Source organism: Felis catus, chromosome C2 (genome assembly GCF_018350175.1).
Source record: "Felis catus isolate Fca126 chromosome C2, F.catus_Fca126_mat1.0, whole genome shotgun sequence".
In the NCBI taxonomy this organism is placed as follows: Eukaryota; Metazoa; Chordata; class Mammalia; order Carnivora; family Felidae; genus Felis; species Felis catus.
Window position 1 is genome coordinate 104,520,310 of NC_058376.1, and position 27,543 is coordinate 104,547,852.

Here is a 27,543-nt window from a genome sequence, read left to right on the forward strand (position 1 = left end):
AATTCATTCATTCTATCAAGGCTAGAATTACCTTGATACTAAAACAGATAAAGACACTACAAAAAATAAAAGTATAGAACCTTGATGAAAGAAATTGAAGGTGACATAAATAAATGGAAAGATATTTTCTCTTGTGTTTTTTGGAATAGTTATAGAAGAATAGGTATTAACTCTTCTTAAATGTTTGGTAGAATTCACCTGTGAAGCCATCTGGTCCTGGACTTTTGTTTTTTGGGAGCTTTTTGACTTTTGATTCAAGTTCATGGCTATTAATCAGTCTGTTCAAGTTTTCTATGTTTTTCCTGCTTCTGTTTGGAAAAATTATTTGTTTCTAGGAATTTATTCATTTCTTCTAGGTTGTCTAATTTTTGGCATATAATTTTTAATAATATCCTCTGATAATCCTTTGTATTTTGGTAGTGTAAGTTGTTATTTCTCTTTTCATTTCTGATCTGATTCATTTGTTGATCTTATCAAAGAACCAGCTCCTGGTTTCAATGATCTGTTCTATTGTGTTTTTTAGTGTCTATGATATACATATATATATATATATATATATACATATATATACATACATATATATGCATATATATGTATATACACATATATGTATATATACACACATACATATATATATATATATATATATATAGAGAGAGAGAGAGAGAGAGAGAGAGAGAGAGAGAGAGAGAGACTGCTTAATGGGTATAGAGTTCCAGGGTTTAAAAAAAATTTTTTTTTTTTAGTAATCTCTATACCAAATGTGGGGCTCGAATTTATAACCCTGAGATCAAGGGTTGCATGCTCTACTAATTGAGCCAGACAGGTGCCCCTCTGCTTTAATCTTTATTATTTCCTTTCTTCTACTGGCTTTGGGCTTTGTTGTTCTTTTTCTAGCTTCTTTAGATGTAAGGTTAGGTTGCTTGAGTTTTTATTTATTTATTTTTTGCTTCTTGAGATATGTGTATATTGCTATAATCTTCCCTCTGAGAATAGCTTTTGCTGCATCCCAAAGATTTTAGACTATTATGGTTTCATTTGTCTCCATGTATTTTTTTTAAATTTTCTCTTTGACTTCTTGGTTGACCCATTCATTATTTACTAGCATATTATTTAACCTCCATGTATTTGTGTCCTGATTTTTTTCTTCTGATTGATTTCTAGTTTTATACCATGTGGTTGGAAAAGATGCATAATATGATTTCAGTCCTTTTTAATTTGTTGAGACTTGTTTTGTGGCTTAACATGTGATCTATTCTGGAGAATGTTCCATGTGCACTTGAAAAGAATGAGTATTCCACTGTTTTGGGATGGAATCTTCTGAATATATCTGTTAGAGTCATCTGGTTCAATATGTCATTCAGAGCTACTGTTACCTTATTGATTTTCTGTCTGGATGATCTATCCATTAATGTAAGTGAGGTGTTAAAGTCCCCTACTATTATTGTGTTACCATAGATTTCTTCCTTTGTCTGTTAACATGTGCTTTATGTATATGGGTGTTTCCACGTTGGGTGCATAAATATTTACAAATGTTATATCTTCTTGTTTGATTGTTCCCTTTATCATTATGTAGTATCCTTTTTGTCTCCTGTTAAAGTCTTTTTTTAAAGTCTATTTTGTTTGATATAAGTATTCTACCCCAGCTTTCTTTTTGCTTCCATTTTCATTACAAATGTTTTTCCAACCCTTCACTTTCAATCTACATGTGTTTAGGTCTGAAGTGAGTCTTTTGTTGTCTTCACCTTCTTAAGCATCTGGTGTATTTGATCTACGAAACCATATCAGCTTTTAAATTTTTATTTATTTTTATTTATTTAATTTATTTGAAACAACATATAACCCTGTAAGTTAATTATATTGGAAAAACAAACAAATAATACTAGCTTTTGCTCCGAGACTCTTTTGAAGAATTAATATAAAATTGGATTCCCCCATTGCATGCCCATTTAGTTATTCTTTGATTTTCAGCCATTATTTCTCTTTCTCTCCATATGTATAGAACTAGTGGGCTATCTCTACCACTAGGCAGTATAGCTGCACTCACATTTAACCCCAAATTTGCCAGATGGAGTGAAAGCACAACCTACTCCATGAGGTCCTTAGAAATATAGACATGAAGGTTAAAACAGCCTAGGAATCATCTCTGCTTCTGATAATTGTAGTTGTATCCTTTGTCCTGTGACCACTGTATCAAGTTAAGAAGAACATTGAGGTGATGTGGGGAAGAAAGAAAAAAGTATAGGTATCATACCAATATTCTCCCACTGTGGGGAAAATTGCATAGTCATACTAGCATCCTCTTCACCACCTGTTCCTATTTCCACTGAAATTGTAGAGGAATTTATCTAATATGGACACACTCTTTGTTCACTTCATGTTGAATGTGAGTACACACTCATGAAGGCGTGTAAGCTAGTTCTTCATGCCTGTATTCCCTCTCTTCTCATTTTAGGCAATCATTGTTTTTTTGCCCATTCTAATTCTAATTACCAAACCACTACTCTCAGAAACTATATCTCTGCCCATTGTTGGACATGATGAGCTGTAAAGTGTGTTCCTTCCTTGGTCGGAAGGAATTACACTCAGTGGTCCATATCTATGTAATATCTTCTCCACTTCTTTTATAGTACTCTGAGCATTTGCATCTACCACTGGGTCAGCAAAGCACAACCCAGAGTCAGTATCTATTTCTGTCAGGACCCACTTGTAGCCCTCCAGGGCTACAGACATCAATCTGACTTGCCATCTATGTACAAGGATTCCCTCCCACCCCAGGAATCTTCCCCATAGCCATCTGCAGCCTCTAAATCTGTCTTGTTGGCAGACAAAACAGTTCTTGTTGTCATTTTGTGCCTCGGAGGGTACAAAAGGAATATGTCTAGATTTGGCCCATCCCTGCATTGTTTCAGTCCACTCCCTTCATTAACCCAAGTGGCTACCTCAAGTGAGCACACCAGCGTATCTGCTCATTGATTCTAATCATCTTCTGATGCTGGAAGGGGGTTCTTCTGATGGGCACTGACATGGCCCACTTTAATGCACCCTTCAGATTCCCATAGTGATTTCCATGGGGCCATGCCCAGTAAGGGCACCCCCCCTTTATAGGCTAATCTTCCATTGCCCTTTTGCCTGACCATAAGGGTAAACAGCATGCAGTGCAGCTCACCAACCCCATGTGTTTTACCTTTTTTAGTCAGGGTGGTGGCCTTCCAAACAGAATGTTGTGTGTTCATGATGAAACTGCTGTCTATCAGCCGAGCGGCTATTTGTTAGTCAGTTGAGAGCTGTTCACAGGGCACCGTTCAAGTGATGATCGAATCCTGCAGCTCTTCATATGGTTCCAGAGTCATTCCTGGGGAAAAGAGTCCACCTGCTCAGGAATATGCTGTGTAACTCCGTGCATTCCCCTGCTGGTGTGTTCCTGCACAAACCATTTCCATTTTGTTATAGAACTCTTCTGGGCACTGCCTTCCTCAGTAGAGTGTTTGTCTGATATCACCCAAGACATCCTGGATATTTCAGGTTTCAGGATTATTTTATGTTCTTCATTCAGAGGCAGTTTCAATTAATGTCTGATAGCAAGCTAGTAATTGCTCCTCCAAGTGGAAATTGTCTAGTTCAGAGTTCTAGTAGCTGCCACTGGGAGGTGCTCACAGGCTTTTGTCATAAGCTCCGGTCTATACTCCACATGAGACTGCTGTACAGGGAATGTATCTTTATTAGCACTCCAGCTTCTATTCTACACCATTTGATATTAAAGGCCTGTATGTATCCAGGCATTGGTTTCTGTTTTGTATGTCTTGTTAACATTGTTTAAGTGGTAGATTTTCCATGCCTTTTGTTTTGCAATACTTGATAGGGGAAACTTTCTCCAGTTAGGTGCAATATCTATCCCTATAATATATTCAGGTAAAGGAGACACAACCACTTCACATCAAGCTTCTTCAATATACCATTTTTCATTTAAACATTCAACTTAATCCCATTAGTTCTTGCATTTCTCTATCCTCTCAATGTAATTGACTTCCGGTAGGGCTTAACAGGTTTTAGTTTTACAACACTAGGTAGCAGAAATATTCCCAAGTCAGACATAATATCCCAGTCCCATTAAACATTCAGGTAAGGGAGACACAGCCTCTTCATATAATTCTTGTTTAAACACTCCAATGTTCATTCAGACTTCACCTTAACCATATTAACCCTTGCTTTCCTATGTTCTCTCAATTTAATTGTATTTCCCATTAGAACTTCACCAGTGGGTTTTGGTACCATAGTGCATTGGACTCTCATATCAAGGAGTCCTAGAAACTTCTCTGTTCTGCCCCTGGCCATTTTGCCCACTCCTGTGCATAAGACCTTGGTCCCCAGTAGAGTTTTGAGCCAAGGAACTGGTCCTTTGATCAACCTTTTGATTAAATTGAGTAACCCCAGACAATTGGAGGTGAGGTTTTTCTTTGCTATTTTGCCATACAGCTTTCCAGATTCCTCCAAACTAGGATGAATAAAGCAGATTTGTTTAAAGGCCTTCAATGTTGGGAGACCAACAATGAACATGGACTCCCTTTGGTTCACCCAACTTCTGGTTTTTGACCCCACCAATGTTTGCTGTATTCATCCTATTTTTTAGTTTTTGACCCTGCTGGAATGAGAGCCTTGATGGTCCTATCTCTAATATGCCTTATCTCTAATGTTCCTTTCTGTCATTGTCTAATTATTTTAGCCTTTTTTATAATTTGTTTTAGCATAACTTTCTCCTTGGGAAATGGCTCTGAGGATAGTGGCTATACCTCAGGCTGACCAGAATCAGGATCTTCTCGAACACATTCCTTCAGTGGGGGCCCTGATACTAGAGGCTGTATTTGAGAGTGGCCAGAATCTATATTTGACCCATCTCTTACTTTCATTTTACCTATTAGATATTATAATAACTATGGGACTGTATATTTTTCTCTTTTCTTATTATTTTGCATTTTCTTATGCATCTAGTGAGCCAACTCCCCCAGGAGATGGATCCATCATCTCAAATTCCATAGGTGACTTTTACCTTCTCACAGCTAATTGCAACTTGGCTGTTGTTTCATACCATGGGTGACCTTGTGGCTTCTAATAGTCAGACATTCCTCATCCCCATTCTTTCATTCTTTCTCTTCCCAAGCCACATGTTTGTTTGTTTTTTAATATTTTATTTTTGAAGGAGAGAGAGAGACAGAGCATGAGCAGGGGGAGGAGCAGAGAGAGAGGGAGACACAGAATCTGAAGCAAGCTCCAGGCTCTAAGCTGTCAGCACAGAGCCTGACACGGGGCTCGAACTCATGAACCATGAGATCATGACCTGAGCCAAAGTCGGACACTTAACTGACTGAGCCACCCAGGTGCCCCAAGCCACATGTTTTTATGAGTTAGGGTTGGTGTAGTGAATCCTACCCTTCCAGACACCAACTATTACATTTTTACCTTAACTGAGTGTATTACAGTTAGTTTCTCATACTAATAACCTGGAGTTAACCCAGACTCAAAAGCTTAAAGGCAAAATTTTCCTCAAGACTGCCCTCACTTTGGACACTAGCCACAAGTCTCAGGGAGTCCTCAGGCCACCCATTTTGCTGACTGACTGGCTACAAATTCAGGGACTCCTATGACCCCTTCAAATTGGATAATTTGCTAAAATGACTCACAGGTATCAGGAAGGTGCTATGCATAGAATTATAGTTTTATTACAAAGGATACACACAGGATGAGGCCTGGGAAGGAACACAGAACTCCTGTGCCCTCTCATGGAGTCAGGGTACATCACCCTCCCAGAATATCAATATTGTCACCGATGAGGAAGCAACACTGAGTTTTTATGGGATTTTATTACATGGGCATGATTAATTAAATTATTAGCCACATTGATTGAACTCAACTTCCAGCCCCCTCCCACACACCAAATTCTGAAGCTGTCTAGGGCCCACCAAGAGTCTCCCCATTAGCATAACTAGGACATTCCTGTCACTCAGGATATTCCAAGGGTTGTTGAAGCTTCCTGCCAGGAACACAGGACAAAAACCAGGCAAATTACTAATTACACCACAGTAGTATACTGACCACAGGGAACGGAACAGTGCATAACACCTTGCCTAGTATTATAGTAGGCACTTGACACATTTTTCTTTTGTAAAATATGATTGTCTATGATCTTATATTCATCTGTATCAGAGTTCTGAAAATTAAAAATTACATCTAGATTTGGACTTTCCATGGCCAATCCTGTGGAGAAGTGAAGCCATACCATTAATAACTATTCTAATTAGGGAATGTATGTTTAGGAAGAAGTATTCTAAGAAATATGACCCTGTTAATAAGTAGGAATTTAATGCTGCTGCTCTTCTATTCTGATAGATACTGTATGGTCCAAAGAGTTAAATAATTTCTCATTAGAATTAAAGTTTACCAATAAAAATTCTAATATAATATATTAACTAATGCTTTACTTTTTTTTCAAGTAATCTTCCTTTTTGAGGCATCAACTGGAAAACCATTAGGTGACGGGAAGCTTCTTTCTCATAAGGTAATGGACATTAGCTAGTTCTAAAGTTAATTAGCCACTATTTACTTCCTTTTTTAAATTTAATGTTTTCATTTTAAGGAAAATAAAACATAGAAATTAGTCTTATATTTAAATCTGGTATGCATTCTACATAGAGTATTTTGCCTAAAAAATGTCATAAAGACTAAGCACTAGTAAACTCTGTAATAGAAAACTAATTGCAAATTAATTGGATAAAAGAATCTGACTTACATGTCTATTTTTCAGGCTCTTTACTGCTTTTTAATAAAATGTCCCATCTTGATTAAACTTTTAGCACCTATCAGTATATAAAAATGTTTTTATATTTCTAAACATCTTGCAGTTTTCTCATTGACCTGTCCTTAGCCAGCATTTTCTTTAGGTTTTAACACTGTAGTTAAACTGGAAAAAAAGTTCCATAGAAGTACGAAAAGACCCCAAATTGTGAATTGCTTATTGGTTTCTGATTTTTAGCATTAAAATAAACAAAGGACGGTGGCACCTGGGTGGCTCAGTCGGTTAAGTGTCCGACTTCAGCTCGGGTCATGATCTCACAGACTGTGAGTTCAAGCCCCACATTAGGCTCTGTGCTGACAACTCAGAGCCTGGAGCCTCCTTCAGATTCTGTGTCTCCCTCTCTCTCTGCCCCTACCCTGCTCGCACTCTGTCTCTCTCAAAATAAAATAAAGACATTAAAAAAATTAAAATAAACAAAGGAGGAGCATCTGGGTGGCTCAGTTAGTTAAGCCTCCAACTTTGGCTCAGGTCATGATCTCACAATTTGTGAGTTCAAGCCTTATTTCGGGTTCTGTGCTGACAGCTCAGAGCCTGAAGCCTGCTTTAGATTTTGTGTCTCCCTCTTTCTCTGCCCCTCCCCCACTCACGCTCTGTCTCTCTTCTCTCAAAAATAAATAAACATGAAAAAAATTTTTAAATAAAGTAAATAAAGGAACACATTTTATTTATTCTAGTAAGAGATATATTTGGGTCTAAAGATGTTTTTAACTTTATTGCTCAATGCCACTAGTGAAGCCTGACTATATATTTTTTCTAATTTTTGTAATTATTAGTTTTAAATTTGAATAAAAAATAAATTCAAAAGGTTTAGAAATGAAAAATTATAGAAAAGTATACAGTGAAAAAGTCTCCCTCCTACACCCCTTTTTGTCAATCCAATTCCATTTAATAATGGTAATTACCATTATTAAACTCCCTTTTCCTTTCAGAGATTTTTAGTGCATATACAAACAAAATTGGTATATGTTTTTAACTCCTTTTTTACAAAAAGGTAACATACAAGTCTGTACATTGCTTTTCTCACACAACACTGTTTCTGGTGATCTTTCTATATCAATATATGAAGTGTTTTCCTAATCCTTTTCCCACAACCATACAGCGTAACATTTTATGGACGTATCTGAATTTATTCAACATGTGCTCAAATGATGGACATTTAAGGTACTATCATAACACCTTCAAAAAACAAAACAAATCCTAGCAAGTGTAAAAAAAAATTTTTTTTAAAGTCTTAGCAAGTCTTAAGACATAGTAAGCAGTAAATAAATCCCTCTTGGATTTAGTTGAAATGAATCCACACTGAACCATTTCCAAGTTATAAAGAAATTCATTTCAGTAGCTAGTATAATAGTGTAATAGATTAACGTCATATGCCAGAAATACTTTGTTATGTGGACAAAAATACTAATCTTAAAGTCAGAAATCTGGACTTTAAATTCTAAATATGCTTGTTACCAGCTTTTTCCGAGCAAAATCACTTACTGGCTATGCATCTCAGTCTTTTTGTCCAGAAAGTAAGTATGGTGATACCTATAGCACTAGGTTGTTTCCTGTTTCACAGGAAATAAATGTGAGAGAATCTATAAAATTTAAGTGTCTAAAACATGAGATATTTTCATAAATGTATTCTTATAAATCTTTAAAATATAGGCTCTTAGAGTACATTTTGTTATGGAACATAAATGTACTTAGTAGATCTCTCTTGTGATATTCAGACTTGCCTCACCCTTTCACTTTGTCTAGTAAAGGTGGGACAGGAGACAAAAGTATTTCTCAGCTTCCAGAGTTTCAAAAATATATACATTATATTATAGTGTTTTAAGGGGCATCTTTCCCCTGTAAATTAAAAAAAAAGTAACTGTGCTTTAGCTTATGAATTAAATCAGTAATTTAAAATTATTTATCAGGGACAGTTTATCATTCTAAGTAAGGGAGTGATATTTAATTGATCTTTAAATAAACACATTTTTATAATTAAATAATTTAAATGATCTGATATCAAGCACTAAAACTAATCCAATATTTTCATTTTTTCTAAATTTTAGAATGAAATTTTGGAAATTGCTCTGGATCAAAAAGGACTTACCAATGACAGAAAAATTGCCTTCATTGATAAAAATAGAGATCTCTATATCACCTCAGTGAAACGATTTGGGAAGGAAGAACAAATTATCAAACTTGGTAAAATAATTATAATACATTTACATTTTTGATTGCTTGAATTAATCTCTGAATAATGCATTGAAAGAAAGACTTGCAAATTAAAAACATGATGGTTCTAGGTAAAATATTCAAATATTCCCATAAATTTTTAAGTGAAGTTTTGCAAATGTTTTCACCATTATACAATCAGAAAATAGAGTCATACCTACCAGAAATTAGAGGGGGTCCTGTGTGTCAGTTGATTTTTAAAAAATTTTAATACTTATTATAGTGGAACTAATCATACATTAACATTCTTTTTAAAATAAGGAACAATGGTGCATACTTTGGCATGGAGTGATACATGCAATATCCTTTGTGGACTTCAGGATACTCGATTTACAGTGTGGTACTACCCCAATACAGTTTATGTCGACAGAGACATTTTGCCTAAAACATTATATGAAAGGGATGCAAGGTAACTGCATTTACTGTTGGAATTGTTTATAGTGATAAATAACTCTAAAGTGTCATGTTTTTGCCTTTAATGTCAATCCTGAAAGGTACCTTTCACTCTACCAAATTGTTCAGCTAAAGCTAGCTTGATGAGATTTAAGTTTGGGGGTCAAGTTGAAAGTGTTGTATAATACTATTATATTTATTTGTTCCTTCTATGGATATAATTTTCCCTAATAAATATAATTTTCAAGCCTAATGTTTCAAGCCTAATGTAAAAAAACTCAGGTGTTTTTTTTTTTCAGTGTGGTTTAGTGATTTTAATATGGACATTTTTAAGATTTTTCAGTGGTACATAACGTGTCAATCTTTATTCTTTTTCGGATTATCATAAATTATTAATTATTGTCATACTTTCAGGAATTTATGTGTCTCTAGAATTGAATTTCTAAGTTAATATTAAAGATAGAAAAGTATATAAGGTTACTGAAGAGCCTTTTTTTAAAATTTTATATGCTTCAGAAAATACATGTATATTCCTAAATTCTCTAGGAAATAGCAAGATCTCTCACTCTTGACAAAATAAGAATACAAAACTTCTCAACTCCAAAACTTAGCTTAACTTTCAAATCTATTTTGAGTTCATTTAATATTCAATTCACAACTTTAGCAAAACCAGAGAAGCATCATTTTAAAAGTATTTAAACTAATGAAGTTAGTCACTTTACTTCAAGTTCACCTCTTTTTATTATCAGAAAATGATCTTAGAATCAGCTTAATTTTCTATTCATTTATACTTTCAAAAACTGAAGCTGTTTTTTAATCATTTGTATAATTTACGTTAAGACTTAGGGAAAAAATTTTATTTCAAATGCTTTTAGGCATAGCTCCCAAATAATAATTTTTGCCGCATTAAACTTTTATATTTTGCTCCAACTGGAGCAAGTTAGATTCAAATGTTTATTTAAATATATACATTCTCCCTGAAGTTAACTTTTTTGGGAGTGAATTTTAGAGATTTGGAGACTTTATATCTGTGTCAAGTGTAAACTCCCCTAATTAGTATATGAAAGATTTTTCTCAGAATATAAATTATACTTTGCTTTTTCCCAACAGTGAATTCAGTAAAAATCCCCATATTGTGAGTTTTGTTGGAAATCAGGTAACTATAAGAAGAGCTGATGGCTCACTGATTCACATCAGCATATCACCATATCCTGGTATTCTCCATGAATATGTGAGCAGTTCAAAATGGGAAGATGGTGTAAGACTTTGTCGTTTTGTTAAGGTACTTTATTTTATTTTAGATCCATGTTTGTGTATATATTGTGTATTTACACATATCTTTGTGCAGGATAAGAAATGGTAACAGCTGGGCACCTGGGTGGCTCAGTAGGTTAAGCATCCGACTTTAGCTCAGGTCATGATTTCATGGTTCATGAGTTTGAGCCCCACATTGGGATCTGCACTGACAGTGGGGAACCTGCCTGGGATTCTTTCTCTCTCCCTCTCTCTCTGCTCCTCCCCACTCACTCGCAAGCTCTCTCTCTCTTTCTCAAAATAAATAAATAACCATTAAAAAAAAAGAAATGGTAACAGCTAAGGGCTGGAAAATTGCAAATGAGATCATGTCTTTTTTTTTTTTTTTTAAATAAGTGAAGACATGAGCAACACAGGGGGGGTAGATATTGCTGTGTGATTTACTCTTAAAGAAGCTATAATTTAAATGAGTAGTTTCTCTATACTGGCACATATAGAAATCTTCTCTGGAACTTTTTAAAAAAAAAGTCAGATTCCCAAGTTTTATCCCAAGAGAGCTTCTAATTTATTAGATCTGGAATGAACCCTGGGCATATTTTTAAAATTCCTCAGATGATTTGTACACCTAAGGTTAAGAACCTCTACTTTAATTTTTTTTTAAAGTTTGTTCATTTTTGAGAGATAGACAAAGCATGAGTGGGGAAGGGGCAGAGAGAGGGAGACACAATCTGAAGCAGGCTCCAGGCTCTGAGCTGTCAGCACAGAGCCCGACACGGGGCTTGAACTAACGAACTGCGAGATCATGACCTGAGCTGAAGTCGTATGCTCAACCCAACCGACTGAGCCACCCAGGTGCCCCTAGAACCTCTACTTTAGACCAGCATTTCCCACTTGGTTGAATCCACTTGGTTGAATCCAGTATTTTCCAAACATATTTGACCACAGAACTTTTTTAAAAACTTTTTTTTTTTTTTACATTTTTATTTATTTTTGAGAGACAGAGAGAGACAGAGCACAAGGGGGAGGGTCAGAGAGAGAATGACACACAGAATCCGAAGCAGGTTCCAGGCTCCGAGCTGTCAGCACAGACCCCAAGGCGGGACCTGAACTCACAAACTGCAAAATCATGACCTGAGCTGAAGTTGGATGCTCAACCAACTGAGCCACTCAGGCGCCCCTGACCCCAGAACTTTTTAATTTTACATGGGTTAACATTGCTTAAAATAATACTTTTAAAATGACCTTTAGATGCTTTCCCTTACAATGAGTCGTTGATAGAAATCTGCTGTAATAGCATTGTCTGAGAACCTCACTATTTCTCTGGCTCCTTGTAAGTTACATTCTTTGACCTCATCAGAAATACTGCAGGGTTTATAACCTTGAATTATCTTAGAAGTGTATCATAAGTTCAAAAATAAATCTTTGATAATTAGAAATGAAATTTTGTAATAATTTGTATTCAAAAGAAGTTCTCTATGTGTTAATATATTTCAACAAAGTACCCACGTGAAATTTCCACATGATTAATTTATTAAATTATTAGTTTTTTTCAGTGCCATGCTCAACAATTTTTAATTTTTTCATTAAAATGTTAACTTTTATATATTTTAAGTCACTGTTTATTTTAAGGCAGTTCTGCTTCTAGTTGAAATAATTGTTCTCCTATTTCACTTTAGGAGCAAACCATGTGGGCTTGCCTAGCTGCTATGGCAGTTGCTAATAGAGATATGACTACCGCAGAAATAGCCTATGCAGCAATTGGTGAAGTAAATAATGTTTACTTACCTATATGTTTGCAGTTTTTCTTCCCTTTCTGTTACTCTACTTCATATATTTTTTCTTTTTTTAGATTGATAAGGTTCAGTACATCAATTCTATAAAAGATCTTCCATCTAAAGAATCAAAAATGGCTCACATACTAATGTTTAGTGGGAACATACAGGAGGCTGAAATGGTACTTCTTCAGGCTGGCCTTGTTTATCAAGCGATCCAGATCAATATTAATCTCTATAACTGGGAAAGGTAATAAAAATGTTCTTCACCAATTCTAAAACCCAATTGATCTTAATGGTTTCTTCTATCTACCACTTGGTAAATTACGTTTTCCACTGTACTTAATAGTTTCCTAACATCACAGAAGAATTTATTCACATTTATATTTGTGAGTAGTTTGCCATTGAAGATTTATGCCTTTGCTAAACTTGTGATTGATTAGAAGTTGAGGTGTGAAGAAGAAAAGAGAATCTAGGATGTCTTCCAATTTTCTGATTTCAATAACTCAGATTGAATGAGTTATTCAATAACTAAGATTGAATTACTACCAATAGATGATGGTAGTAATATTGGCAGGTTTGGAAGGCAATATAGTGAGTTCAGTGTTAGGCATGTTGGATTTGAAATTTTGTGAAGAGATATGTGATAATAGTTGATTAATGAACCCGGAGCTCATGAGCAAGATTTGAACTGGAGATGTAGATTTAGCAGCCATTAGCCAAGTGGAGGGCAGCTGAAGAAAAAAGAATGGACACCATTGCTCAGGAAATGTGTGGAGTGAGAAGATATCAACTACGTTTATGGGTTGGGTGAAAGAAAAGAAATCTGTTGAAAGATTTGAATAAAGCAGTCAGACAGGCAGAGAGAAGAGCCATGAGGAATTTGTGTTGCTAAGGAAGAAAGGCCATCAGATTTGAAATGAGGAGTGCTCAGTAGCAGCCTTCTCCTCTACATGAGGCTTTGACACATTGCTTTCTGAGAGTGAGTGGCACACTGCTCTTTGCTGTGGCATATCAGGTATCTCCCCTCACTCTCTCGGGTATTCATCTCTCAGGGAAGAGGCTGCAGTGCTTATACACACCTGAAGTTACTATGTTATAAAATTGGCATGCTGACTTTTTCAGGTTTGACATGTCTTTCATCACTTTTATCTATCCACCTTTACCCTACCATTTGTTAATAAGCAGATCCCAGTCATCATATCACTTTATTTATAAGTATTTCAGTATGTATCTCAAGGTTTTTAAAAATCTAACCACAATATCACAGTCACACTTTAAAGAATTAACAGTAATTCCTTTCGGTGTTCTTATTTCTCTGATCATCTCATAAATGTTTTGTTTTGTTTTATGGTTTGTTTGTTTGATTCAAGATCCAAAAAAATTTCCATACATTATGACTCCTAGATATGTTCTTTTCTTTTAATCTATAGGTTTTCCTATTTCTTATGTTTTCTTATAATTTTCCCACTACAGAAACTGGGCCTTTAGAGTTTCCTATAATCTGAATTTTGCTGATTGCATCTCTGTGGTGTCATTTGACACGTTCCTTTGCCGCTTGAATTAACCATAAATTGGTGTTGAATCTAGAAACTTGATTAGATTTAGGTTTAATATTTTTTTTCCCCTTTTGGGAACACCTCGTATCACAGAGGTAGTGTTGAATATATTTTCACAATGACTGGTTGTCTTTCTTTTTGTGATGTTAGCAGCCATTAATAATCATTGCCCAGATCCATTAATTAATTAAAATACTGGAAGGATAGAATTTAAGTATCGGATGACAAATATATTAGACTTCTTTTAAGATCCCTGAATTTCTATATTTGTTTAAATCCTTTAGAAGGGAGCACATTTCATTTTGTTAGTATGTTTATTCCATTTGAGAAGCAGTCTTGCTGATTTGTGCTTCTGTTATTCATATTTGAATTTGAAAATTACCTGCAACCTAATAAGTTGCAGCCCTTGAAGAGTTGTAGGTAAGCAGGTCATCTACTTGATGTTCACTTTGGACATTTGGTAGTAATCTGTTCTCAAAAATGGAAGTTAAGAGAGATAGACACTAGAAACTTTATGTATTAATAAAAAACAATTTCTCTGTTTCTACCAGTTATATAAAGTGATTTTGCTTCATTAAAGTTATGTAAAAGATCATATTTTGAAGTTACAAAATCTTTTTATATAACTTCCTTCTATTTAAAATCAGAGAGGATACATGGATTTATTCCAGCCCCATAATCTAATGTCACATTTGTTTGGTTGCCAAATAACCATTTTAAAGCTAAAGACATGCTGTTCTCATAACCCTTATATAATTTGGAGTGAATTTCCTTCTCTGTGTGATAAAGAAACATTTCTTACCCAGTGTATGCTTTTAGAGAACATTTAAAATAGCACATATAATTTGAATGTTTACCTTTAGCTATTGCTCTTCAATCAGATAATTAATACATATTTTATATAATGATAATGACTATAATATAGATAATGCTTAGCATCTAGTATCTAAATGTGGTATTAGACATTATATTTTATCCTTCATACATAATTAAATGTACGAATGTTCCATGACAATGATCTCTTTGGAGATAATTTTCTTTTTGAAAAGTCCCAACCAAAAAATGGTTACGTATTCCCCACTTGGAATACTTCTAGTTTTGTACAATCAAAAATTCCTTCCCCAGTCATGTTCAGTCATAAAAAAGGAATGGGAAATGGCATTTTTCAGGTGCCAGAGGACTGGTTCACCAGAGTCTCCACTCACACATTCACACTGGAGTCAGAGCCTTAGGGATATATGGAGGGTGATATGGGAGAGGATTAGAAGGATTAAAACATCATGGGGCGCCTGGGTGGCTCAGATCATTGAGCATCTGACTTCAGCTCAGGTCATGATTTTATGGCTGGTGAGTTCGAGCCCCGTGTCGGGCTCTGTGCTGACACCTCGGAGCCTGGAGCCTGCTTCAGATTCTGTGTCTCCCTCTCTCTCTGCGCCTCCCCTACTCGCACTCTGTCTCTCTCTCGAAAATAAATAAAAACATTTTAAAAATTAAAAAAAGAAGGATTAAAGCATCTTTACTTCTATTTCTCCTCTTTTGATACTCTATAAATTGGTTTTTGCCTTCTTGCATTTCACTTGTTTCTCTAAATTGCAGTACTCCTACATTCTTCTCTGTGTCCCTCTTTTTCTCTGAAAGACTTAAAGTCACAGAGGAATGAGGGAACTTTGTGAGGAGATTGTAATGGGTAGCAAATACTGATCCATGGATTTAGCAATATGTACATATACTTTTATAAGAAATCATTGTGCTGAATTTTGGCATTATCATTTGTATTACACCTGACTTAAATTCATAACTTTTTATATTGTCTTAATATTTCTCTCGGTTTTCTATCAACTGTCAATTAATATACACAGCCTATCTAAGATACTTAAAACAATTTTTTTTAGTGTTTATTTTTGAAGGAGAGAGCGACAGAGCATGAGCAGGGGAGGAGCAGAGAGAAAGGGAGACACTGAATTCAAAGTGGGCTCCAGGCTCTGAGCTGTCAGCACAGAGCCCTGACCTGAGCAGAAATCGGGCGTTTAACCAACTGAGCCACCCAGGCACCCCTAAAATACTTTTTAAAGTGACTATTTAGGTCAAACCAAAGCATGCTAAAAATGAAACATTTTCCTACTGAAGGGTCACATGTTGCAAAAATCTAGTCAGTAGTCAGTATTGTCTAAACAACGGATTTACAGTAGTTGGCTCTGATACATAAATCATGACTGGCCTATTCAGAAGTCATATATCATATGAGAAAACAAGGGAACTTGAAAAAGGATATACTTTAGGTATTATGATGGCCATTTCCCATACTTTAAAACAAGATTATAGTGAACAGTGTAGGAGAGCTATACTATACTGGATTTTTCCTGACTCAACTCATACGAGTTATGCACAGGATCATGGGCTGAGATACTGTCCAAAACCTACATACACAAATAGGCCAAGAACTGAAGATTAATCTTTTCATTTCCCTCGAAATTATCAATACATAGCTTTTATGTCTTTGGTATTGTACCACCGATTTTAGCAATTAATTTAGTTCTTGCCTGCTATTTAAATAAAATATCACCTTGAAAATAACTTAAGTTACATTGAAAGATATTAATTGGATTATAAAATTTAAATGGGTATTAACTTATTCTAAGAATCAAATGGCAAAAGATTTTGTCAGATTTTTATTATCCACAAATTTTAGTTTTATAATATTTTAAATTTACTGTGTTATAACATAAAGGATATCAGTATTTATTTGAATATTGACCAGAATACATTCTAGACTGTAGATAAAGAAATTCTGGAGCAGAATAAATTATAGACTTAAAAAAATTGTCAAGATAGTGGAACCACTTACACTGGGGGGGGGGGGGAGTTCATTCACTTGAATTTTATTATGATTTCAATTAATTTTTCAATGAACATTTACCATACATAGACTATGGTATACTCACCAAAGAGAAATGAAACCTAGATCTCCCTTCAGTTAATGTACAGGTTATGGAAGAAACAGACTCGTAAATAATTATAATATCTGTAAGCAGTGCTGTCATAATAGTATGCATAAAATGTCATGGAGCACAGATAAGATAATGGTCTTTTATTTCTACAAGGAGGGCTGGTCAGGGAGAAGAGATGATGTTTGATCTGGACCTTGAAACATAAGTTGGAATTTGCAAGATGGATGAGGTAGGGAATGGTGTTCCATATTGAAGGATGAGTGGAAAGGGAACATCATAGACCATTTGTCTCACTCTGTTACCCCAAAACTCTAATCCAAGCAATGCTGATTATCTGTTTTGTTTCTCATTATAGGGCACTCGAATTGGCTGTAAAATATAAAACACACGTTGATACAGTTCTTGCTTACCGGCAAAAGTTTTTGGAGACATTTGGTAAACAGGAAACTAATAAACGGTATTTGCAGTATGCAGAAGGTGTAAGTATTATACAGTATTTTACGATAATGTATATGCTTTGTAAGTATATATAATATTCATCTTAATAAGACAAAATTGGAATAATTCATACCATAATCTCAAAATCACTTTTTGCCTTATGATATTATAGTTTTATTTTGACTATATAATTATATTACTGATTTTTTTCTGGAATCTTAAAGCCATGTTTTGATGAACTCAAATCTGTTTTCATATTTAATTTGTATTAAGGTTGGGTGCTAATTGATATTTTTAGATAAGCAATATAAATGGCTGGGATAAAGGTTTCTAACTCCTAAATTTTGTCTTCCACCAGCTGCCCCTTCTGCTCCAGGGGAAATATATAAGCACAGAGGGCATTGGCCAGAAAATGGATACTTTGTCACTTTGCAAAATTCTAGGGAGCTAGTTTGCACCTAGAGTGGAGCCTAGCCCAGGTAGACTTCACTGTCTAGAACCAAAGAAGGCTAAACCATTGCCTCTCAAATCCCTACCAGAATCTCAGGTTTCATCACTATAATTAGAAGAAAGTCATTCCAGTATGTATCAGCCCATGTGCATTTTGCCCAAGTGCCTAGAGCAGGACTATTGTAGCTACCTGCTTAGATCCATCTCGGCTCAGGCTACAGAAAGAGAGTTCACCTCTAGCCATGCAGACCCAAGAGACTTACAATCCCAAGACAGGGGCAACCTTCCTCCCACCTCTGTGAACCAGTTGATTTTCTCAGCCTTTTATTCATTTTATTAAAAAAATGTTTATGAGTGCTCACCCTGGGCCAGGTATTATGCTGGATGCTGAGTCAGATATGGCTTCTGTTTTTGTGGAGCTTGTAGACTATGTGGGAGTGCTCCTCCTTGGAGATGGAATAAAATGGAATCTTCTGACCTGTCCTAAAGGGCAGAGTAAATTAGAGGAACCTTAGGAAGAGGAAAGAAGGTACCTACAATTTCTACTAAAGCCAACATTATACATTTATCATATGACTTGATAAACTCAGTCTTTCTCCTCTTACGTAGGGAAAAACAGTTCTTCCCTGCTATGAGTCTTTCACCTGTAAGTCTTCTTTACTATTCACACAGAACACTTCACTTCTGGTCACCTAACATGTGGAGGTTTCCCCTCATGCCAACAAGCAGTCTCCAACACCAGCTGTGTGTCCTGCAATTTAACTCAGCTCTGATACTGCCTAACTGGAGATAGTATCAGATTCCACAGGTAAAGGGCTCATTCCCACAAGATTGCCCTCACTCCTCATCAGATGCCAGTTACAAGCTCAGATTATCACCTGTGCTTCTGACTGACCAGCTATAGATCTGCAGTCCCAGTAACCCCTGCCTTAGGTTTCAGATGCAAGTCACAAGTCCAGGTTGTTACCTGTACTTCTGACTGACTTGCTATAAGTCAGAGGCTCCCATTCCCCCTTTCTGGTTTGATTAGTTTGCTAGAGTGGCTCACAGAACTAAGGAAACATTTACTTATGTTTACCAGTTTATTAAGGGATATGATAAAGGGTACAGATGAATAGCCAGATGAAAAGATACTTAGGGCAAGGTCAGGGAAGGTCCTACCCTCAGGAGCTCCTGTCTCTTCAGAGTTGGGGTGTGTTACCCTCCCAGTGTGGATGTGTTCACCAGCCCAGGAGTTCTCTGAACCCTGTACTTTGCTATTTTATCGAGGCTTCATCACATAGGCATGATCAGCCATTAACTCCATTTTCAACCTTTCTTCCTTCCCAAGGGAATGGGGGCAGGACTGAAAATTCCTAGCTTCTAATCATGACTTGGTCTTTCTGGTGATCAGCCCTCATCTGGAAGCCATCCAAGAACTCTCCCAGAGTTGTCTCTTTAAAACAAAAGATGCTTCTATCACTCAGAAAGCCCCGTGTCAGGAACTGAGGTCAAAGACCAAATATTAGAACAAAAAATGTTCCTAGTGCTGTTATCACTTAGGAAACTACAAGAGTTCTAGGAGTTCTTTGCCAGAAACTGGGAGCAGCGACCAATATATATATTTTCTATTGCCTCACACCATATTTAGAATACTGAGTGTCATGATCTGCAGTTTTGGACTTCAGAACAGCTCTCAAGGTAGTAAAGCCTTTGAAACCATTCTTGGAGTTCTGCAATGCAACTTCAGCATCTAGATCCAGGACAGGCACAAGTTGTCTGTTTCTTGGTAGGAAGAGGTGTATTTTACAGATGCTCCACAGACTATTTGTTTCATTTGAAGCTTCACTATTAAAAATGAATCCTCTAAGAGTTTGGGCTATGAGAGCGTGCTCTACTACTGGGACAAACTCAGGGTCCCTGGGACCTCTGAGGACTACACTCTAATCCACAGAACAGGACAGCAGCCATCACCCCTACAGTGCTAAGCAGCCTAGAGAATCACCAATCACCTGATCTTTTTGTCATGGTTTTGAAAATATGATGATATGTTAAAACTGAGCACCCATGTTAAATTTACTTTATGGCATAATTTTAAGCAGATACATACTACTCTGCTTCCTCTTCATCATCCTTGCCATCAATATATTTTTCAGTATTTTCACATTAGGTGCTTTGGAGGACATAGAAAATATAACTCTTCCCCACAAATGTATAATTATTGTAATTTATATTATAATTATTATACCATTATAATTAAAATTGTATTTTAGATAGTAAAAATTTAACATTTTTATCTTCTTTCTTATTATCTATGTATTCAACTGTTAACCAAAATGTAATACTTCAATCACAAGAGTGGCAGAAATTTTCAGAGATTTTTTTAATCCTGCAACTATATAGGTTACTTTGACTCCCTATGGTCCTACATTCTAGTATCCTTTTTTTCCCTCATAAATGTAATTTGGAAGCTAACTAGAAATTATAAAGCAGTATTTTAAGATGAAAATTATTTTTTACTCAAAAATTTCCCACTATTTATCTACCTTAGCCAAAATTTTGATTATATAAACATTTTATTTGCTAAGTGTTAAGAGAGCATTTTTAAAAACTAAGAAATTTATTCTAGATATCTAGTGAATTCTGGTGGGTTCATAGTACATAATGTGGAAGCTTATATGAAGTCAAAAGTTTCATATATGTTTGTATTCATGAGCCCTGAAATGTTATTTGGGCATTTCTAGTTTAAAATATGGAAACCTGGGATTTATACAAGGTGGACTGTCTTCTAAGATCCCAACTAGAGTCATTGTACCTGGTCTACAACAGTAAATATTTGTAAAATAATTTGTAAGTCGGCCAATAAAATTCACTTGAGGAATATACAATCTACCAAATATATTGTGTACAAGAAGAAAAGTAGAAGAACCAAGAAATGTTTAAAACATTATTCTAGGAGAAAGAAAACAGTGGAAATATAAACAAACCAACAACTTGGGAACAGACTTTCAGAAAGTATAGAATTTTGAAGAAGATCCAGAAGAGCCAGCACTCTAGTTCAGACAAACCACGTTAGGCATAGCTACTATCTGAGCTCTTTTGCAGGTTTTAAGGCCTTGTAATCTTATGATTATATATCTATATATGTATCTATCTATATCTATATCTTTATCTGTATCTATATCTATATCTGTATCTATATATGTATCTACATATATATCTATGTATCTATCTATATGTCTCTACATATATATCTACATATATATCTATATATGTATCTACATATATAGGTATCTACATCTATATCTATATCTATTATGTATCTACATATATATTGGTAGGTGATAGTTCATCTGGTTGGTAGTTACTTATTCATTCAATATTTATTGAGTACTTTCTGCAGACAATGTACTCCCCTTCTATTTCAAATAGAAAAGTAAATATGGCAGACACTGACCCCAGCTTTATGAAGCTTGTATTCAGTGGAAGCTATAGTTAATTATACAGTTGTTAATTTCAATTGTGATCATTGGCTTGAAGATGCTATAAAACTTGATGGGTGGGGGTGCCTCAGTTGGTCAAGCATCTGACTTCAGCTCAGGTCATGATCTCGCAGTTCAGAAGTTCAAGCCTCACATCAAGCTGTCTGTTGTCAGTGTGAAGTCTGCTTCAGATCCTTTGCTCCCCCCTCTCTCTGCTCACTCCCCGCTCATGTTCTCTCTCTCAAAAATAATAAATAAACATTAAAAAAAAAAACTTGATGTGTAGGGAACCTGATCTAGAGTGGTGGGGATTAGCAAAGACTTTCTAAGCAAGGCAAACAATATTTGAGCTGAACTCTAAAGAATAAATAGTAGAAGCTGACTGGATTTGGGGTGGGAGAGGAAGTGGGGGTGGGTATGTTCCAGGCAGAGAGAAAGCTCTTAAATGGGAAACAGTAAAGAACAAAAGGGAGATTAACTTGAGGGTTTCATAGGGCAAATTAAGGATTTTGGACTCTATGCTAAGACATATGTGAAGTCGTTAAAAGGAAGTAACATGATTGCTTTTCCCTTTTAAAATCCTGATTCCTCAAAATAAATGGAAACTAAAGAGTTTTCCACAAAATTATCTTGAGTAGGGTTTTGTCAGTGTTAAAGGATATATATGATAATAAGACCAAATGTGTGAGGTCTTGAAAGAATGGGAAGGAGTCCCTAGTAACTGCTCTGGATCCTGGGTACTGAGTAGTTGGAATATTGGTTGGGACCAGACATTGGAGGGTCTTAATACCATGTTAAGAGAATAGACTTCATAATGCAGGCAGTGGGAAGGCTTGGAGGTTTGCAATCAAGAGAATGATTTGAAAGATACCTTTTGGTGTAGAAGATGGATCAGAGGTAAGGGTGGTGACTAGGAGATCAGTTAGGAGATTACTATAATAGTTTCACCAGGAGATGGTTGGGGTGGTAGTTAGGTTGGTTAGGCAAGACATTTGAGAACAACTTCAACATTTCTGGTGTGGTTGACTGGTAGATGGAGAGGGATGCCATTAATCTAGATAAGGAACAGTGAGAATATACAAGTTTTAGACCTTTTGAGTTTGAATACATGAAAATATACATTTTTTTTTGTTTGAAGTCCCTGTGGGGTATCCAGATGGAAATATCTAATAGGCAATTGGAAATATAATTGTGAACATTGAAGGATACTGACAAAGAGGAATCAGGGCATGATAAATAAATTTATGGTCATGACCATGTAGGCATAGTTGAAAGTACGAAAGTTGATGTCATCTCCTAGGAAAGTATAAAAAAGTTGTGGTTGGAATCCTGGTGAATACAAATACTGACAGCTAAGAGGTTACCTAGGGAGGGGTACCTGGGTGGCTCAGTTGGTTGAGCGTCCAACTCTTGATTATGGCTCGTCCCCTCCATGCTGAGAGTGGAGCCTGCTTGAAATTCTCTCTCTCTCCCTCTGTCCCTCACCCTCTACCCTTCTCCCCCACTCACATGCACACATGCTCTCTCTCTCAAATAAATTTTTTAAAAATTAAGTAAAACAAAGTATAAATTACTTAAAAAAAAGAGGTTGTCTAGGGAAAAGAAACAGGAGGAAAAAAAGACTGAGAACATTGAGAAAGGAGAGCACAAACCAGAAGAGAATGGTATTATATAGTCAGAGATTTTTCAAAGAGCTTTGGTCAACAAGATCTAGGGAATGCTTCTGCATCAGGACCTTTTTCTTCCTTTTGTCAGTGTGCTCTTCCCCAGATATTCCCATGGACTCACTAATCTCCTGTACGTCTTCACGTCAAATTCTCAGGGACATCTTTTCCTACCACTCTGTTTAAAATACAACACCCCCTTCCCCCAACTCCACTCCTGGCACTCAGTATTTCCTTTCCCTGTTTCCAAAACTCTTACCACTTCTCACATTTTATATATTTTTAGGGGCACCTGAGTGCCTCAGTCAGTTAAGCCCCCAACTTCAGCTCAGGTCATGATCTCGCGGTTTGTGAGTTCAAGCCCCACGTCAGGCTTTTAAAGGGGCACCTGGGGGGCTCAGTTGGTTGAGCATCTGACTTCAGCTCAGGTCATGATCTCATGATTCATGAGTTTGAGCCCTGCGTCGGGCTGTGTGCTGACAGCTCAGAGCCTGGAGCCTGCTTCCAATTCTGTGTCTCCCTCTCTCTCTCTGCCCCTCCCCTGCTCACGCTCTGTCTCCGTCTCTTTCAAAAATAAATGAACATTAAAAAAATAAAAAAAAGAATGCAACACCCCCTTCCCCCAACCCCACCCCTGGCACTCAGTATTTCCTTTCCCTGTTTCCAAAACTCTTACCACTTCTCACATTTTATATATTTTTATATCTTACACTATTATTTGTCTTTGCTTATCTTTCTATGAAGACTGTGATTTTTATCCATTAATTCACTGCTGAAGCCTTGCACCTAGAACAATCCTTGGCGTATAGTAAGCACTAAATATTTATTGAATGAGTAATCGAATCATATGTAGGATGAGGAATGAAAACACTTGATGGTGGCTTTAGTGAAAAGTTCATGAAGTGTGGTAGGAGCACAGTCACATTATAGTGTTCTGAGGACAAAATGAGAGTCAGGAATGAGAAGAAGAACGAGGGTGGTAGTTTGCAGGGAGACAGAATTGAGGGGGAAGGATGATGAGCAGCAGCCAGTGTAGCAAGGAAACTGAAAATGTGAGTAATATAACTGAAGGCAGATGTCCCAGGGGAGTGGAAGAAGATGGGATCAGGGATGTATGTGAAGAGGTCGGCCTGAGACAGAAGGGAGAGAGAGATGAATACAAATGTAGGTAAATTTGTGTGAAGAAGGAGATTAAGCAAATTCATGTCTGATGGCCACTGTATTCTCTGGAAAGCCATTTGGTATGATTTTGAAATTACTTCTGTGTGAATAAGAAGAACTTACCAGGGACTAGAATAAGAAGTGCCAAATAGTACTAACACACCCTATAATAGGAAAAGATGTGTCTTGGTGTAGAGATCAGTCACTTGAAAGCTGTCATGATGAGTACAGCCTTATCTAAAACCCACTAGTAAAAGTATTCTAGTCCAAGAACTAAATTAGCAGTAGAACACTGTTCTAAAACTGGATAAATGCCAAAGTGAAAGTGAAGCATTCATTTTCAATAGGATAACTATCAACTGGCTCCCTCATTTGTACTCTAACAAGTGATAGTATAGATGGCATCAATTTACTTGATGGACTTCTGGTACAACAGAGCAACAGTTGCTCAGTGTACGGTCAATATATGGTTTTATTGTGATTGATCTGAGAAACATATGTAAGTCAATTTAAGGCTGGAAGAAGGCCAAGGCATTTATCAAGTTTTGTCCTTCTCTTTGCAAATGTTTTGTTAGACATAGAGTGTTTTGCCATTTAAAAACATCAAGTTCTGGCCTGATTGAAAAATGGGTCTTTCAAATAGTCTTAACATTTGCTCTGCCTTTCAGTGAGCAGTCACTTGCATCTTACCACAGACATTCATCTTCTATGAGCGAGAGGGATTCTTTTAATTCATCCATTTTATATATTATAAACTAGTATATGGAATTATCTCTTTTTTAAAGTGGCCAAAATATCCACAAATTACCATGCAGAAATTTAGATGAAAGATATTGAAATAAAAAAGAACCAATACTTTATCAACTTCCAGCATAAAAGAGGCACAAAGCCCTGATAAGGTTAAACTTATCTCCCAGTTACTTAAAATAAATCTGCTCAGGCAGCAAGTAGTACCTAAGTCTGGTTTAATGCTACTTATTTCACTCAACTCCCCTACATGAAGATGAAAACCTATTCACTTTTGGCTCAGTCTCAGGGGTTGGGGCTTATTTCATTGTAAATCGGAATTAGGTTAATCTAGGACCCAATTTTTCTGTACCTTGCCTGGGACAACACACATTCCTAAAGTAGTCATCTCCAAATTTTTCTAAACAATAGAATGCTTTTTCCTAAAGAAATTGTTCACAGATGTCAGGGCAGAGTCCATAGCTAACAGCAAGTATAATCAGCTTAGGGGAAAGGCAGGGTAGAAGGCATGGCTGGAAAAATGGCCCCATGTCAGTGGGGCATGTGACTTGATCTCCCAGTTTTGAGTCTGAGCCCCACGTTGGGCATAGAGATTAAAAAAAATGGAAACATAAAAATGGTACTTTTCAGTGATTGTTTTTACATGTCCCCCAGCCTTGATTATGCACTGCACTTTCTTTAATATCTTTTTGTTGTTGTCTAAACCGTCACCATGTCTGTATTACTTTAATAGTTGTTGTAATGGAGTCCCTTTTTCAGAGTATGCTCAGGAGAAGCAAACGCTCCCCTATTCTTACTCATACCTAGGCTCTAATGGAAACCTCAGTGAAAAAAAAAAAGGTAAAATGCTAACCCATTTGAAACATGGCCTCATGGCTAGGGCCCTGTCCATTTTTCCTCTTGTTTGGAGGAGAAGAGTCCACCTTCTCCCCCTGTCCCTGAGGCACCTATGCAGAATCTGAAGGCTCCATGAGACTATTTAGATGTAGTTTTATCAACAGCTACAACTAGATTTTGGTGTTTTGAATCATGATGAGAATCTTTCCTTTTAATTGTGGTAATTGTTTTGTTTGGTCTTATTCTTAAAGGTATTTTTTATTTAAGCATTATTTCTTTTTTTTTAACATTTGTTGATTTTTGAAAGACAGAGAGAGACAGAGAGTGAGTGGGAGAAGGGGAGAGAGAGGGAGGGAGACACAGAATCTGAAGCAGGCTCCAGGCTCTGAGCTGTCAACACAGAGCCCGATGTGGGGCTTGAACCCACAAACCTGGAAATCATGACCTGCGCCGAAGTTGGATGCTTAACCAACTGAGCCATCCAGGCGCCCCTTAACTTGTCTTTCATGCTCTCTTTTTTCTCTAGTGATTTAGAAGCCATCATTCTATTTTTTGTTTACTCTTGGTTACCTTGGATTAAGCAAAACTGTGTTATACTATATCAGTATTTTTCTTCTTTTCTTCTTTTGCAGCTCCAAATAGATTGGGAGAAAATCAAAGCCAAAATTGAGATGGAAATTACCAAAGAACGAGAGCAATCATCAAGCAGCCAGTCCAGCAAGCATATAGGTCTAAAGCACTAAATTCCTTGCTTACCATTAAGAAATTTTACCTTTTGAAACATTCTGATTAACCAAGGATAATTGTATTTTTATTGCTAAAGAAAAAGGCAGAATCTTTAAGTATAAGTACTTGCTGTGTATTTACCACTAAAAATACATTCAGAAAGACTAAGCACAAAATAATGGATGCAGTTTCATCTTTTATATAGTTTAGTCCAATAATTAGCAAAATATTCTCATATACTTATGATACACCTATGTAGTATTGCTTATATTCCAGTTTTTGTCCATTATTTTATCCCTGAATCATCAGCATGAACAAATATTAATGCTCATAATAAAACATTGGACCCTTTAAAATGTATGATAGCATTAATTTTTATTTGACCACTAAATCATAAGATGTTCCAAAAGTTTACTTATACAACAAAAATACATGAGGATGGATTTATGAAAATGTGTAACAGTACATACATTTGAATACATCAGTATTCATAGGATTCATAGGATTCATAGGATTATTAACAGTAGCAAAAAGGACAAAAAAAAGATGTCTATCAGCAGATGAATGGATAAACAAAATATGGTATATACATACAGTGGAATATTATTCAGCCTTTAAAAGGAAAGGAATTTTGATGCATGCTACAACATGGATGAACCTTGAAAATAATGCTAACTGAAATAACCCAGACTACTGAATGATCCCACTTATATGAGGTACCTAAAATAGGGAAGTTCGTTGAGACAGAAAGGAGAATAGTGGTTGCCAGGCATTGGAGGGAGGTGGATATGGGGCATTCTTGTTTAATGAGTACAGAATTCCTGTTTAGGATGAATGAGTTCTAGAAATGGACAGTGGCGATTATCGCACAGCATTGTGAATATACTTAATGCCACCGAATGGTACAGTTAAAAATGGTTAAAATGGTAAGTTATATATATATATCTGCACCATAATGTTAGAAATATATCTAGAATGGACAAGAAATATTTTTCTCATTACTCTCCTGACTTGAGAATGTTCACTCACTAGGGTCCTGGAGTCTGAATTTGTGACAATCTCCTTAAATGAT

The 27,543-nt window shown here is 36.1% G+C and overlaps 2 protein-coding genes across 24 annotated transcripts in view; one reads left to right on the forward strand and one right to left on the reverse strand.

Annotated features, from left to right (window-relative positions):
- IFT80 (intraflagellar transport 80) overlaps nt 1–26,831 on the forward strand; it is a 135,204-nt gene extending 108,373 nt beyond the window's left edge. For all 4 annotated transcript variants that reach the window (XM_003991947.6, XM_019810498.3, XM_045037360.1 and 1 more), the window contains 8 exons: nt 6,489–6,553; nt 8,896–9,031; nt 9,323–9,470; nt 10,565–10,736; nt 12,385–12,474; nt 12,558–12,730; nt 17,343–17,466; nt 26,378–26,831. In XM_003991947.6, coding sequence (XP_003991996.1) covers nt 6,489–6,553; nt 8,896–9,031; nt 9,323–9,470; nt 10,565–10,736; nt 12,385–12,474; nt 12,558–12,730; nt 17,343–17,466; nt 26,378–26,488 — 1,019 coding nt within the window. In that variant the 3' untranslated portion in view covers nt 26,489–26,831. The remainder of the gene's footprint in view (nt 1–6,488; nt 6,554–8,895; nt 9,032–9,322; nt 9,471–10,564; nt 10,737–12,384; nt 12,475–12,557; nt 12,731–17,342; nt 17,467–26,377) is intronic.
- The window catches only part of CC2H3orf80 (chromosome C2 C3orf80 homolog), a 68,297-nt gene that overhangs the window by 8,796 nt on the left and 31,958 nt on the right, over nt 1–27,543 (reverse strand). For 4 of the 20 annotated variants that reach the window (XM_045037365.1, XM_045037366.1, XM_045037363.1 and 1 more), the window contains one exon: nt 3,188–3,355. The exons of 3 other annotated variants lie outside the window; for them this stretch is intronic. The gene's annotated coding sequence lies outside the window, so the exon portion shown is untranslated. Of the gene's footprint in view, nt 1–3,187; nt 3,356–17,338; nt 17,357–18,237; nt 18,359–22,253; nt 22,391–27,543 lie in introns of those variants that run through there. 13 more of the 20 variants (XM_045037364.1, XM_045037377.1, XM_045037367.1 and 10 more) reach the window with 8 other exon arrangements.